The following is a 14330-nucleotide window of genomic DNA, read 5'->3' as shown; positions in this document are numbered from 1 at the left end:
AGGCTAATATTTAACAGGTGGTAGACAACGAGACATAATCGATAGAAACGGTAAAACTAGCATGGAAATGATAGTAATGGTATCTGGGGAAATGATCATCTTGCCTGAGATCCCGCTTGGAAGAAGAACAACTCCAAGAGGTCGGCGAACCAACGTAGTCGAACGGGCCCTCACAATCCGGCACGCTGCGGAACTCTAACGAGACAAAGCAAACCGGAAACACAAATCAACACACAAAATTCACCACACGAAGCACAACACATATGATGCATGAGCAGCTGAATACATGCAAGTCACTGCATGACAATTCACACAATCAAACACTACACATTAAGTGAAGTTCAATATGCAACGAGTTGCTTATTGACGAAACTCCACGTTAATTATTTAGTTCTATCCCGATTAGATACACGGCAATATTAATTGTGGTTAAACATGGCAAGAGGTGAAGCGCAATTAATATACCTATCTAGGCATTTTAAATGAGGTCGGAAATGACATATAACATCTCTGAAACGACCTCACATGTTAAATTACAATTCTGTCCAGATCTGAACTAATGCATTTAATTAGTTGTTGAACAGCAAAACAAATAGGTTCACGTGATTCTACGCGTCGAGACAAGCAATTTACACATAAAGAACATCTCCAACGGAGCTACGGTCCAAAAGTTACAAGCACCGCAAGATAAGATGGCATGAATGCAATATGTGTGCAATGACGGCTACGAGCACTTCAAAACATACAACCAGCAAGAGAAAATGAAACTACACGAGATTCTAAGTAAGTTTCATATAGGACACGATCAAATCGGAGCTACGGATCAACAACTACGAGCAAAACAAGAAATCACTACAATCTGCCAAAATCAGCCACATAGCATTTTCTACGCCCCACAACTACGGGCTACACAACTCCGATAAACTCAAGCAAGGCACGACACGGAAGAGGGCAAGAATCACTACTACAAACAACTAACAACAACTAGCATGGCATCATGGATCACTAGGGAAGGAAGACACAAAATGGCATCCCACTCACTATTTCAGACTTAGTGAAAATTACACCTCATGAAAGTGTAGTTTTCGATCTGAAGCCATATTGACAGCAGCAAAACCTATAGCTACAGGACTTCAAATAGCATGAAAATTTACAGAATGCTAGAGAAACACAAGGGATACAACTAACTCCATTGGACCAACCTCAAAAGAGCTACAGATCACAAGATGCAAGCAAGACAAGACAGCAACAAAATATAACAGATTCCAGACTTAGAAATATTCAGCTCCTCCAAAACAGCACTATTTCTAGCAACTTGAGGGCAATCAAACCACACCTAAACATGCATTTATATTGCAACTAAAAATACCAGGGGCTAGTCTAAACACCCAAGAACAACTCCCTAGTTGACAACTCCGTCACACGACGCACGGAATAAATCCTACGAATTAAACAAAAGGGCATCACAGCAAAATATCGCGCGAACTATCTTGCTCAAAAGCTAAAATAATTGCACATGGATTTTTCTACCCCGGAAACGTATATAAATATGTGGGGTTGCACAACAAAATAAAGCCACACATAAATGCGGGAAAATAACCTATATACTGGAAAATAAACTAGTGGCAATTCCCTACACGCAAAAATACAAATGACCGCTCTAAAATGCATGGAAAAATGGTCCCTAAAACATGGACATTTAATCTACGGCATTCGGGCTATACGGACATGCACGAGAAATTAATACGGGCTACATCCTATTGGGACAACACGTGTTTCTAGGCATACGGTGCGCTAAACAACGTCAAACAAACATGCAAGTAGCGCCAACGTGTTCTACACGAGAAACTACGCGAAATACATATGCTACATGTCGCGATCCGATACACGGTTTAAAACCTACGTACGTTTGAATATCTAAATAATTCCTGAAAATATATATTCACAGAAAAACCTAAAACTAAATGGGCCTAAATAGAGCGACGCAGGATACTAAACAACGCCGGGTGCAAGAGACAAAGGTAGGGGCGGCTCACCTAGCTCTTGGGCCTAGCCCAAGCGGAGGAGGCTGGGGCGGGCTGCTCTGGCGCTGGGCCTGGGGCAGTGCGCGACGGGAGGCTGGCCCAGGAGCGGGTGGACGGGAGGCCGGCAGCCTGGGATAGCAAGGATGGACGTCGTTCTTATTTTCTCGTTTGTTTTCGTCCGTAGTCGGACCCTGCTCTTACTCTTGATGATTATGTAATGTACTGATGTGACTCTGATGTAGCTTGTGGCGAGTGTAAGCCAATTCTATATATATCTCTCCTTTTCAGTACATGTACTTGTAACGATATCCATTCTTGCGACACGACGAGATGCGCTTCTATCCCTGACGAGGCCTTCGTGCCAAATTGAGGATAGGGTCGCATCTTGCGCGTGACAGAGATGGAGAGAGGGGGCGGCGGCGGATGGGGAACGAGGGAAACCCTAGGGAGGGAGAGGGCACGGCCGTCCACTTATATGAGGGGGGGGGGACCTCGACGGTTGTGCCCTCACGGCGTAGCTCGTGCTCTCTGTGGTGACGAGACGAAAAGGTGGACGAGGAGGATACGCCGTCAAAAGACGAGGGCGTTCGAGGACTGGGCCACCGCGCGAGGAAGGGAGGGGAATTGGGCCAAGCTGCGCGGGAGTGAGCCCACCAGTGCGCCACTTAAGAGAAAAAATAATTCCCTGGTGCTTTCTTTTTAACAGGAAGTACCAGAGAAGAAAGAATTGCACAAGAAAAACTACAAAAGCAAAAAATAAAGCTAGCACATCCCTGGTCATGAAAATTCAAGACCTATTTGAATAAAATGCAACATGAATATATGGGGCAAATTAATATTTACAAAACAGCCATTGTTTGGCCTGTTTTGTAATTATTTTCACCTCTTGCACCCCTCCTTAAAACAACACCTATACTTCACAAATCCACCACAAACAAGGGCTAAAACAGGAACATTTTAAAAACAGAAAAGGAAGAAGTGAATCTTGACATAGGAGGAATAGAGAGAGGGGTGAAGATGATTTGAAACCTAAGCATACACATGGTATCCTACTAGCACAAGCAACCTAGTAGAGTTGCACCACACCACACATATGTCCACAATATCACAAACATCACATGAAAGCATAAGACCACAATGCAACATCACAAGACATGAGCATGAAATGTTATGTTATGCATGAATGCAAGGGAAGGAAAAGTTAAGGGACATCACATGGAATCATGGCATTGATCTCTCTCATAGCATTGACATGGTGGTCCCACAAGGAAGGTCCAAATATGGCAAATACACACTTGGGGCATTACAACCTCCTTCCCCTCCATCCTCCTCCCCACCCTCACCATCCGTATCTCCTTCCCCTCCATCCTCCTCCCCACCCTCATCATTCGTCTCTCCTTTTCCTCTTCACTACACTCGCCGTCCTCGTAGTGAAGATGATCCTACTGACGCGCCCTACACGCCTCCCCCGGTTCATAACCTTCCTGCTCGGCCTCGCCCCCACCTGATCGCTATTCTCCTGATCGTTATGGTCTCTCTATTGTGGCTGAGCCCACTTCCTATCGGGCTTCCATGACTCAGCCTGAATGGCAGCTTGCGATGGATGAGGAGCTTGCTGCCCTTGAGCACAATGGCACCTAGGATCTGGTCTCCCTTCCTTCTGGTGTTCGTCCCATCACCTGCAAGTGGGTCTATAAGATTAAGACTCGCTCCGATGGTTCTCTTGAGCGCTACAAAGCTCGCCTTGTTGCTCGTGGCTTTCAGCGGGAGCAAGGACGCGATTCTGATGAGACATTCGCTCGTGTAGCCCACGACCACTGTCCGCACTCTCCTTGCTGTGGCCTCTGTTTGCCATTGGTCTGTGTCTCAACTTGAAGTCCAAAACGCTTTTCTCAATGGTGAGTTGCGTGAGGAGGTTTATATGCAACCACCACCAGGGTACTATGCTCCTGATGGTATGGTCTGCCATCTTCGATGCTCCCTCTATGGTCTAAAACAGGCTCCTCGCGCCTGGTTTGAGCGTTTCGTCTCTGTGGTGACTGCCGCGGGCTTCTCTCCTAGTGATCATGACCCTGCATTGTTTGTTCACACGTCTCCTCGTGGTCAGACTCTTCTCCTTCTCTATGTTGATGACATGATCATCACTGGTGATGACTCCGACTACATTGCCTTTGTTAAGGTCCGCCTTCGCAACCAGTTCCTCATGTCTGATCTTGGTCCCCTTCGCTATTTTCTTGGGATTGAGATTTCTTTGACCCCTGATGGCTTCTTCATCTCCTAGGAAAAATATATTCAGGATCTTCTTGCTTGCTCCGCTCTTGGTGATGAGCTCACTGTTGTGACTCCTATGGAGCTCAACGTCCAGCTTCATGCTTCTGACGGTGATCCTCTTCCTAATCCCACTCACTATCGTCACCTCGTTGGGAGCCTTGTCTATCTTGTTGTTACACGTCCTGACATCTCCTATCATGTCCACATTCTCAGTCAATTTGTTGCAGCCCCCACCTCTGTCCACTATAGTCCCCTCCTCCGTGTTCTACGATATCTCCGTGGCACGATCTCTCATCGCCTTTTCTTTCCCCGCTCCAGCTCACTATAGCTCCAGGCCTACTCTGATGCTACCTGGGCTAGTGATCCCTCTGATCGCCGCTCACTATCTGCTTACTGTGTTTTTCTTGGTGGCTCTCTCATTGCCTGGAAGACCAAGAAACAGACTGCAGTTTCTCGCTCGAGTATCGAGGCTGAGTTGCGTGCGATGGCTATGCTGACAGCTGAAGTGATCTGGTTACGATGGTTACTTGAGGACTTTGGTGTGTCTACTACTACATCGACTCCCTTGCTATCTGACATCACAGGTGCTCTCAGTATCGCGCGAGATCCGGTGAAGCATGAGCTCACCAAGCACATCGGTGTGGATGCCCACTTTGTGCATGCTACTGTGCAGGATTAGACTCTCTCTCTTCACTATGTACCCTCTGAGTCAGTGGCGGAGCCAGGACCTAGGCCGAGGGTGCCTGGGCCCGGGGCATGAGGATTAATTCCTTTGCTCACTCTATCATTTTTACACTGTTGATCCTGTTAATTACTGAAGCAATGAAGGAGGCCGGGGCATGATGATAGTGTGGCTCCGCCCCTGCTCTGAGTTACAATTGGCAGACTTCTTCACGAAGGCACAGACTCGAGCGCAACATGGATTTTTCTCTTCAAACTCAGTGTTGTTGACCCACCATGAGTTTGAGGGGGGGGGGATGTTAGATGTGTATAAGGGGTTTCTTGCCTTTTACCACATGTATATGTACTGGCCCTTGGCCCTCTGTGAATGTCAGTTGCCCATTTCTAATAGATGAAAACAACCAGACAGATGCATTGAAGAGATAGAAGAGATAAGCACAAGTTTAAACTGAAAATATCTCTAACTAGCTAACCTAGTACGGCTGGCCCTGTCAGCCAACTTTCATATCTGAACTTCGTATGGTTAGCCCAAACGTCTGTGTAATAATGATGGATTTATTGCCAATTTTAGTTGCATTCATAGGGAACTATTGCTCGATGATTGAAAGTCGTCTTGGTTCAAAATTTTCGCTCGTCCAATCTCATCACGCCTAGATTACGCTGCCATCCCTTAAGCGCCCAACACACCTGGACGGAGGGAGTACTCCGGATATGGCGTGGGCTGCGACATGGGTGCCAGAGCGGTGGCTCCGGGATGTGGTTGTGTTGTGCGTTACATTGGTCGTGTAGATGGTGGGCCATCGGTCCGTCACAACATTGGTACTCACGGATGTGTCATGGATGGAGAATGGCACACCATGATAGAGCTTGATTTTGGCGGTGGGTCGGGCGGCCATGGCGGCTTCAGGTGTCATGGTGTGGCTGTGGCGAGATGCATGGGCTGTGTGGCTATTGCGGCTTGAGTAGGTGAACGGGCGTGATTCAATGACGATGTGTTTGGTGAGCTCTAGGTGCTAACACCGACTTCAAATGATGTCGGCGGCGACGATGTTCTTAGACATAGTTGCTCTTCTTGAAGGCATAGTTGTGGATCCCACTCGTCATTTGGATCTCGAGCTCTTGATTAGCTTTCCTTTTTTTTTGCAGGGAATTGATTAGCCCTTATTTTTGCAGGGAACTGATTAGCTCTCCTTACGTATTCATATTAGTCTGAAGTCTCTTCTGGTAATATATCCGTTCCTTCAGCTATGCCATACATATAGATTGGTTCTCTAACAAATAATTGATTGAAATTTGAGAGGATCAATTACCTATCATGTTGGCACAGGTCCAAGCTTGCACAGACACAATAGAGCTTCAGCTATATTTGGCCCAATTCATCTACTATGTGCACTAGTTGGCCACTAGTGCTAAAGGTTGATTCTAATGTCACCAATGTCACATGGATACGCAATATTATCATGAGCAATTATTATAAAGCAGGATACACTGCACACCCCAAAATTCCAGCCAGTGATGATGTCCATATCTTTATAAGCAAAAACTGTAGCCTGTGAGGACATATTGATCAAATATGTTCGTTATATCATTTACTCTTGCACGCCGCTGTGCTGGTGGTTATGATAACAATTAGTTTTGTTTCACATTGTTCTTAATAGTGAATATTATATGTGTGTGCATGCATCAATCTGAAAACAAAAGCAATAGCGAGTTGCGAACTGGGCAACGAAGTATGCAAGTTCCGACAAGCAACATGTAGCTCATGTCAAATTGCAGTATACAACAAGTTCAATTTCAGAGAATCAGGGTCATCACTTTTAGGAAGGGACATCAATCTCGGTATGAATTGGGACTTTGCACCCAAAAAGAAAAAAAAAACATCCAGACACTCCATCCCTCTGCTGTTGTAGAGAAAACAAAACAAAACAACATCCTTGGAGCATCTATGTAAGACAATACAACATGTTGATAACACTTTTTCTGGTACAGAGAGGGCGTTCCATTGATCTCCTCGACATACAATTTCCTTCACCACAGGTACACCGGCTCTCCTACGCTGCATAGAAAAGGGAACACCATCAGTTTAGCACATACATATAGTGAAAGAGCAGACTTGCTGATAAACTCATGGAAGCGTGTACAAGTATAAGGCAATCTCCCTCTAAGAATCACAAGCATCAATTTTAAAATAAACATCGAAAGCAGCTGAGCAGCTCCAGACATCACAGAATAGGAATATGAAATGAGTAGATCTTCACACTTCCTTCCCTACAGTTTTCTATAGAACTGGGGTCGTCAAATTTAACAGGTGCCTACTTCCTTTGGCCTGCTCATATTTCGGGTCAACATTTAACCATATACTCCCTCCGTCCTAAAGTTCTTGTCTTAACTTTGTTTAGAAATGGATGTATCTAAATACTAAAACTTGACTAGATACATTCATATCTAAACAAATCCAAGACAAGAATTTTGAGACGGAGGGAGTATTTAACTAGTAAAATACAAGTGATCTATCACAAAAATTCTGTTCTTGGATTCATAATAGGAAGAAGTTTGTACTGGTACTATTTTTGCTACATATAACTCATATCGTATTAGTTAAAGTATGGTCAAAACTTGACCCACAATGCGAGAGGGACTGATAAACTACAGCAATTCATCTCATGTGGCTTCACTGCTTCCTACCAAGATTACAATGCAAGTAGACACACAACCTCGCAATGAATAATCAATTCAGATAATATTTTTTCTACTTTTTAGGTCAGGTGGTATTTTTCAGTTTCTATTGATTTTTCTCCGTTAGACCGTTACAGAGGCGATCTCAATTCATAATTTCTATTTTCGATACCTTGCAAATATTTTACTTCTTTTGTTGAAGAATCTATAAATTCAGAATTTGATGTAACGTCTGGTTGTCCACAAATGAGATAAAAGGATAAGCACCACAAACAAATATGGAAATTGCAAACATTCTGATATCAGAAGCTTCCACTTACCAGAGATCTATACGTTTTATAGCCACTGCGACGGGAGAATATCAACAAACATCTCTTTCATATTTTCATCTTCTGTCATTTTTTCCAAAATCCTGTCATTGGAAATAAATTCAGATGACGGGTTGCACTCCACAGGCTGCGGCTCACTTGAAAACAGCATTTTGGACATTTGGTCCTTCTTAGTTTGACTGTCATATTTGGCCTTCTCTTGTGTTCCTTCTGCGATTAAATTGTACGAATGGACAACCTTTTGCTGACCAATTCGATATGCACGTCCAACTGCCTGCCTTCCGACAGAAGGGTTCCACACAACATCGAGGAGCACCACACGCGACGCTCCAACGAGGGTGATACCTTCTCCACACGCCTTGGTCGATGCAAGCATCACCTTGGCCTCGCTCTCCATATCATTGAAGGCCGCCATCAAGGGTTTGCGGGTTTTTGAGGAGACATGTCCACTCATTACCAGGATCTCTTTGCCTTTGGTCCAGTTGAACTCTCTCCTCAGCTGCTCCATGATCAAGTCCAATGGTTGAAGAAACTGGCTAAACACAAGCACTCGCTCTTTTAAAGCTTGACATAGACGCACAACCTCATAAACAAACCTCGTCTTAACTCCTTCACTTGGCTTCAGCCGTAACCTCTCCAATGGAAGCTGGTCCACAACAGATGTTACTTCTTCTGGCAAATTTTTCATGCCAGCGACGAGGGACGGATGTACGGACGCAAGAGATATCTTGTATTCCAAATCAAGAGTGCTGCCCTTATGTTTCTCCATCTCTGCGAGGATCCTCTTCTGGCTAGGCAAAGGATTCAGAATCACAACAGATTCTCTAAATCCTTTAAGGGATTTATTTAGAATGTCACCATTATGGATGTGCACAAAAGGGTCCAATTTTTTTCTGATCTCATCCACCCTTTTATCCGTTATGCTGTTTAGTTTCAAAGAATTCAAGAAACCCGTGGCTTCATCATTACCAGGAAGTAACAGGCGCATTATGCTATGAAGCTCTTCAAAGCTGTTCTGGAATGGAGTCCCGGATAAAATAATTCTCTTTTTGGTACGAACTTTAGCAAGAGCCTTCCAAATATTGGTCTCCTTGTTCCTTGGTGTGTGTCCTTCATCAAGGATCAGCAAGTCAGGCCTTTGAAAAAGCAGCTGCCTCACCTTGTCAGCATCATTGCCTTCTCCTTTGGTGAGGTTCCTGAACAGAGAGTAGCTGAGTCCAACGATGCTACTCCCCTCAGCCCATGATCGCAACTTCAGCGCACGCATATAATTCCAGTCAATGCTGTTTATGGACAGCTTCCGGGCAAATTCCTTATCATTCGAGGCCAGTCTTTCGACGGTCATATCTCCATGCCAGTGGATGTCGCTGGAACTCAGTACGTGGAAAGGTATCTTCACATTCCATTTTCTGAACTCAGTTTCCCATGTGTCAAGCATACCCTTAGGAGCAATGATCACTGGAAAACACTGTGGGAAAAGCTCGAGGTAAGATTGAACAAATGTGATTGCTAATCTGGTCTTCCCCGTCCCTGGGGCGTGAGAGATCACACAGCCACTTAGAGCATCAGTTTCCACAATCTGCTTCACCTGTTCAATATCAATACCTCCGGCCAGTTTCTTCCACAGGAATTCAAAGGCTTCCTGCTGGTGTGGGAACATGTCTTCTCGGACACCAGGAATGAGATTCCAGACAGGGCCACTTTTATGACTGCCAATGACATACTCTCCTTCATACCCCATTGTTGTTAGGATGCCATTAATAATATCAATGTTCAGCTCGCGAGCCAATGTTGGTTCCCTTTCCGCTGAACAATTCCCCTAATTGAGTGAAAAAAGTATAGGCATCATATGAGTCGATTACAAGAAGTATTGATGTTGTAGGAGAAGCCTAAGCAGGTATTTTGAAAAAATATATTGGATGACGTAATGCCTTACCATAGGGGCCATTACATATTTAATTTCAAGAAGGAAGGGGCAGTGCCTGCACCAAGTTCCAATTTGGTCATTAGTAACGAGATCATGCTTCCCTTGACTGCATAAAGTTTTTTGGTCTGCTGGAATATCTTGCCCCTGGCTCTCCTCAACCTGAAATCCAAGATATAAGGATAGTTTATATCTGAACAGTTAACTGGAGACGAGCACAAATACAAAATTTACACGATTACAGAACTTAGCATTTGTGAAATACGTAACATGTTTGCATTTGATTTGTGAAATGAAATAGAAGGCTTTTGGACAATCGAGCGCTGCTTACCGGTTCATGCTCTCCCACCCGCGTTCGATCCGCAGGGGAGACTCATTTCTATCTAACTAACGGACAGTTAAAGGAAGGACTCTTCCCCCTCTAACCAATGTTTTAAATAGAAGGCCTTTGTGCTCCAAGAAAAGTAACTTTGGTAGTATTTCAATATGATTCACTAGCTTCTGTATATAGCATGAAAACAGGGGAGAGCCCCTTTTTGAAAACAGAAAAAAAGAAACCATTTCGTTACACGCCAGTTGCTAAAAAGGGCAAAACTTAATTATTGCCTGAGATGATAAAAAATACAAAACACAACAGTTATCAACTAAACGACAGAAATGGCTCATTGAGATATTAATCCACAGTTCCTGGATGCCAATTCAGTCAGTTATAAAAAAAAACTAGGCTAAATGGGGACAAATCCCTCCGTACTGTCACTCCTGCCATTGAGCGCGAACGTTGCCTTCTGCATAAAATAGAATTTAGACAAGCCTGCAAATTGCTACTCCCTCCGTCTCGAAATAAGTGATTCAAAAATGATTTTGCCAATTGCTCTCTTTACCATGAAAAACCACGATGCAGTCTGTTTTTATATTTGAATTATTGGCTGGACATAAGACATCGAAAACCAAGTGGGTCTAAGCTTCCTTATCGCACTCACGACATGGTTCATATGGAAACATCGCGAGAAAACTATTCTACAGCAAACGAATAGTGCTTCAAAGCAAATGTAGTATAAATCAGAAGGACTAGCCGAGAGTTAAGTACCTCCTCTGAGCTGTGAGCATTGGCATTGACATCTTGAAGGGCAAAATCGCAGTCTTCCCACAGTTGATCCTCAAGCTCGTCATGCTCTGATTTCACTTCAGCTTCCTCCCCGAACTTGAACACCAGAGGCATCGTGTCGCAGCCGCCGCCCTGTGCGTCGGCAGGAGCAGAGCCATCCAGGTAGCTCGGTATCCCATCGAATATGGAGGCGAGCAGATCATTGGCAGGGATGTCTTCCTCCGCCTGACGCTTCCCCTTGCGATGAGACAGGGAGCTTTTCTGGAAGCAAATGTCATCCTGCAGACCGCGCCCATCTGCTGCATTCGCGGCGCGAGTCTTGAAGAAGCGTCGTGGGTTGGTAGAAGAACCATGGTGGGTTTTGCCACCTGCCTTGGCAGCAGTCTGTTGCCGGTTCGACGCTCCAATCTTCGGCTTGCTTGAGCTCGGCCCCTTCCTGGCCTTCCTTGGCGGCGTTCTGTCGTCGTCAGGGTCGTCGCTGTTGTCATTCTCTGAGCGCCCGCCTTGGGCGATCTGCTGCCAGCACCGTCTCGTCTTCTTCTTCGCCGGCCTTCTGCCTTCGCCGGCGCTGCCGTCCTCGGCCGCCCAGCTGGATGGCTGAGGCGGTGGCACGACTTCCTCTGGCTCGGACTCGGAGCCGGAGGAAGATGTGTCCAGCAGGACCGGCTTGGTTACAGAACCAAGTTTCAGCAGTTTCTTGTTGGAGCAGCTCAGGTGCGACCGTGTCCGCTTACTGAGACCCCGGCCGGGAGGTGGGGTGGTGGTGTCGGCCTCCTCGACGAGCCACATCCCCTCGAATTTCCTCCTTCCGACTCTCGGCAAGCCATCGACGGCTCGTCGGGTCCTCCCACTGGCCTCGCCGTTGCTGCTAGGCGCGACACGCGGGTCCTGCCCTGTCTCGCCGTTGCGGCTAGACGCGACACGCCGGTCCTGCCCTGCCCCGTCAGATTCTTCTTTTTCTTCTTCCTCCGTCGCCTCCTCCTCCTCTGTCTCTGTCTCTGTCTGTGTTGTGTCATTAGACTCCTCTTCGTCAGCATTGGCATCAGAACTGTCGTCGTGAGTGCTGTCCTGCCCTGTCTCGCCGTTGCGGCTAGACGCGACACGCCGGTCCTGCCCTGCCTCGTCAGATTCTTCTTCTTCTTCCTCCTCCTCCTCCTCCTCTGTTTCTGTCTGTGTTGTGTCATTAGACTCCTCTTCGTCAGCATTGGCATCAGAACTGTCGTCGTGAGTGCTGTTTCCGTCGTCCTCCCCACCGGCCTCCTTCTCTACGGATTTGCATCTGCCGTTGCTATTACCATTGTTGTTCTCATTATTCTTCCCCTTCATCACATCCACATTCTCCTTGCTCTTCCCCTCGTTGTTCCTTCTCATTACAGCATCATCATCATCCTCGCTATCAACATCCTCCTCCTCCTCATTATCGTCGCTTTCATCATCCTTGTTCATCCCTCTCATCACACCCTCCTCCTCCTCGTCGCTATCGCCACTGTCGCCATCCGTGTTCGTCCCCTTCATTACATCCTCCTCCTCGTCATCTCGGGATTCCTCGTCATTGTCATCTGAACTGCCCGTCTCTTCATCTTCATCGTCATCCCCGCTGTCATCAGTTACCACAGTTCTAGTTCTTCGGCCGCCGCTGCGTGAACGATTACGAGATGCAACAGCCGCATCATGCCGGACCCTACGGCCGAATCTCCCGTTGTCATCTGAACTGGTGCCTTCCATCTCTTCACCATCACCTTCCTCCACGCTATCTTCGGAAACCACGGATGCAGCATGCTTGGCAGCCACTTTTCCTCGGTCGCCGTTACGCGAACGAGAGCTTGACGCAGCAAACGCGCCGACCTGCCTCGCCGGCGCAGCATCACGCCGGGCCCTGTCGCCGCCCCCATGGCCGGATCTCCTGAGCCATCCATCGTCGCTGGAATGATGAGACCGAGGACGACGGACTGCCTCGAGTCTCTTGTTTTTCCTCCGTCCATCAACAGACCTCGTCGCGCCACCGGCCACCGCCCCGTGCCCCTTGGCTCCGCTCGACGACTCTCGTCTCCGCTTCTTCACCTTCCTGGAGCAACCGGGCGAGGAGGCTGCCGGCCTCTTGCGAGCTCTCGCACGTGAATCCTCGGAATCGGAGAGAGGGTCCGCCCCCCGGCCATGGTCGCGCGCGGATACCATGTTCGAGTGCCTGTCGCGGATGTCTTCTTCGTCGCTGTCGAGCTTGATGGACGTCGGATTCGAGGCGCCGAAGCGGACCGTGGAAGGACGGGATGCCGTGACCGGGTTTCGCCGCGGTGGCGGCGATCTCACCGCCGCGCGACCACCGACCGACGGACCCTCACGAACGCTTTCCCGACTGCCGGAGCGGTCTCCCTTAGCGCGTCCGCCGCCATGACCGCGCTCCGAGCGGCCGGAACGGCCCCCCTTGACGCGGCGTCCGCCTTCACCGCGTTCCGGACTGCCGGAACGGCCCCCCTTGGCGCCGCTGGCGTCGTCGTCGTCGTCGTCGAGGATGTCGATGCGCGGGACGGTCTTGCGTCTCGGGACCTCGAGGAGAGGCGGCGGCTTGGGCATCGCGCGCGGGGGGGAGGCGGATGCGGGGTTTGGAGCTGGGGTTTTTTGCGTCTGCGTTCGTCGCCGGGTTGGTCACGAGGGGCGGGGCGCGCGTAGATTAGGAAATCTTTTCCCCCCTTCGATTGGGAAGCAGGACGGACGCTCGGCTTTAATGAGGGCCCGCCTGTCATTGGAGCTGGATTGACGTGTTGTGGGCTTGTGGCGAACTGGCGAGAGCTCGCTGGATTAACTACGGCCTGAGGGAGAACGAAGCGTCGGGGCGTACGCGTTCAGCGACCTGTTCCCTATGACCTGTGGGTCATGGAATGCTTGGCCCGGTGGTCAGTGTAAAATTGTTTGTGCGGGTGCCGTGGTCAAGGTCCAAAGATACCAATGCCAATGCTCGCAGCTGCTGTGAGGTAGGAGGAGGAGCAGTGAACTCTGTGTTTGCCGTTCTGATTATATTATTACATTTGCTTCCTTTTATTTTGTTTTGCGGGAGATATTGCATTTGCTCTAAAGCAGTACCATTGTTTGTTGTAGAATAGTCCTCACTACCAATCCTGAAAAATTCATTTTTGCAGTGGCTGGGAAAAGTTTTTTCTTTTCTTTTCAAGCGTCCGCTTAAATGTATCATGAGTGATAGCTGGAACCTATACACCACAGTCTAGTAATCCATCTTGCTTTTGTAAAAATCCTTAAAATACATACTTTCCATTATGGAGTACCAAGAGCACAAGTTGTGAGGCGACGCTCAACTCATTCTCAAG

At 47.5% G+C, this 14330-nt stretch overlaps 1 protein-coding gene across 1 annotated transcript; it reads right to left on the bottom strand.

Moving 5' to 3' along the window:
• Positions 1-6730: 6730 nt before the first annotated feature.
• LOC123403603 (SNF2 domain-containing protein CLASSY 3-like) lies at positions 6731-13374 on the bottom strand. Its single transcript, XM_045097526.1, has 4 exons — positions 10993-13374; positions 9918-10067; positions 7973-9800; positions 6731-7032 (listed from the first exon to the last, which is right to left on the bottom strand). Exons 1-3 carry the CDS (start codon positions 13183-13185, stop codon positions 7989-7991), a joined length of 4155 nt encoding a protein of 1384 aa, XP_044953461.1. The 5' UTR covers positions 13186-13374; the 3' UTR covers positions 6731-7032; positions 7973-7988.
• Between the last annotated feature and the right edge of the window lie 956 nt (positions 13375-14330).

Source organism: Hordeum vulgare, chromosome 6H (assembly GCF_904849725.1).
Source record: "Hordeum vulgare subsp. vulgare chromosome 6H, MorexV3_pseudomolecules_assembly, whole genome shotgun sequence".
In the NCBI taxonomy this organism is placed as follows: Eukaryota; Viridiplantae; Streptophyta; class Magnoliopsida; order Poales; family Poaceae; genus Hordeum; species Hordeum vulgare.
The sequence above is the reverse complement of the archived record's forward strand: the minus strand, read 5'-3'. Positions and strand labels throughout refer to the sequence as shown.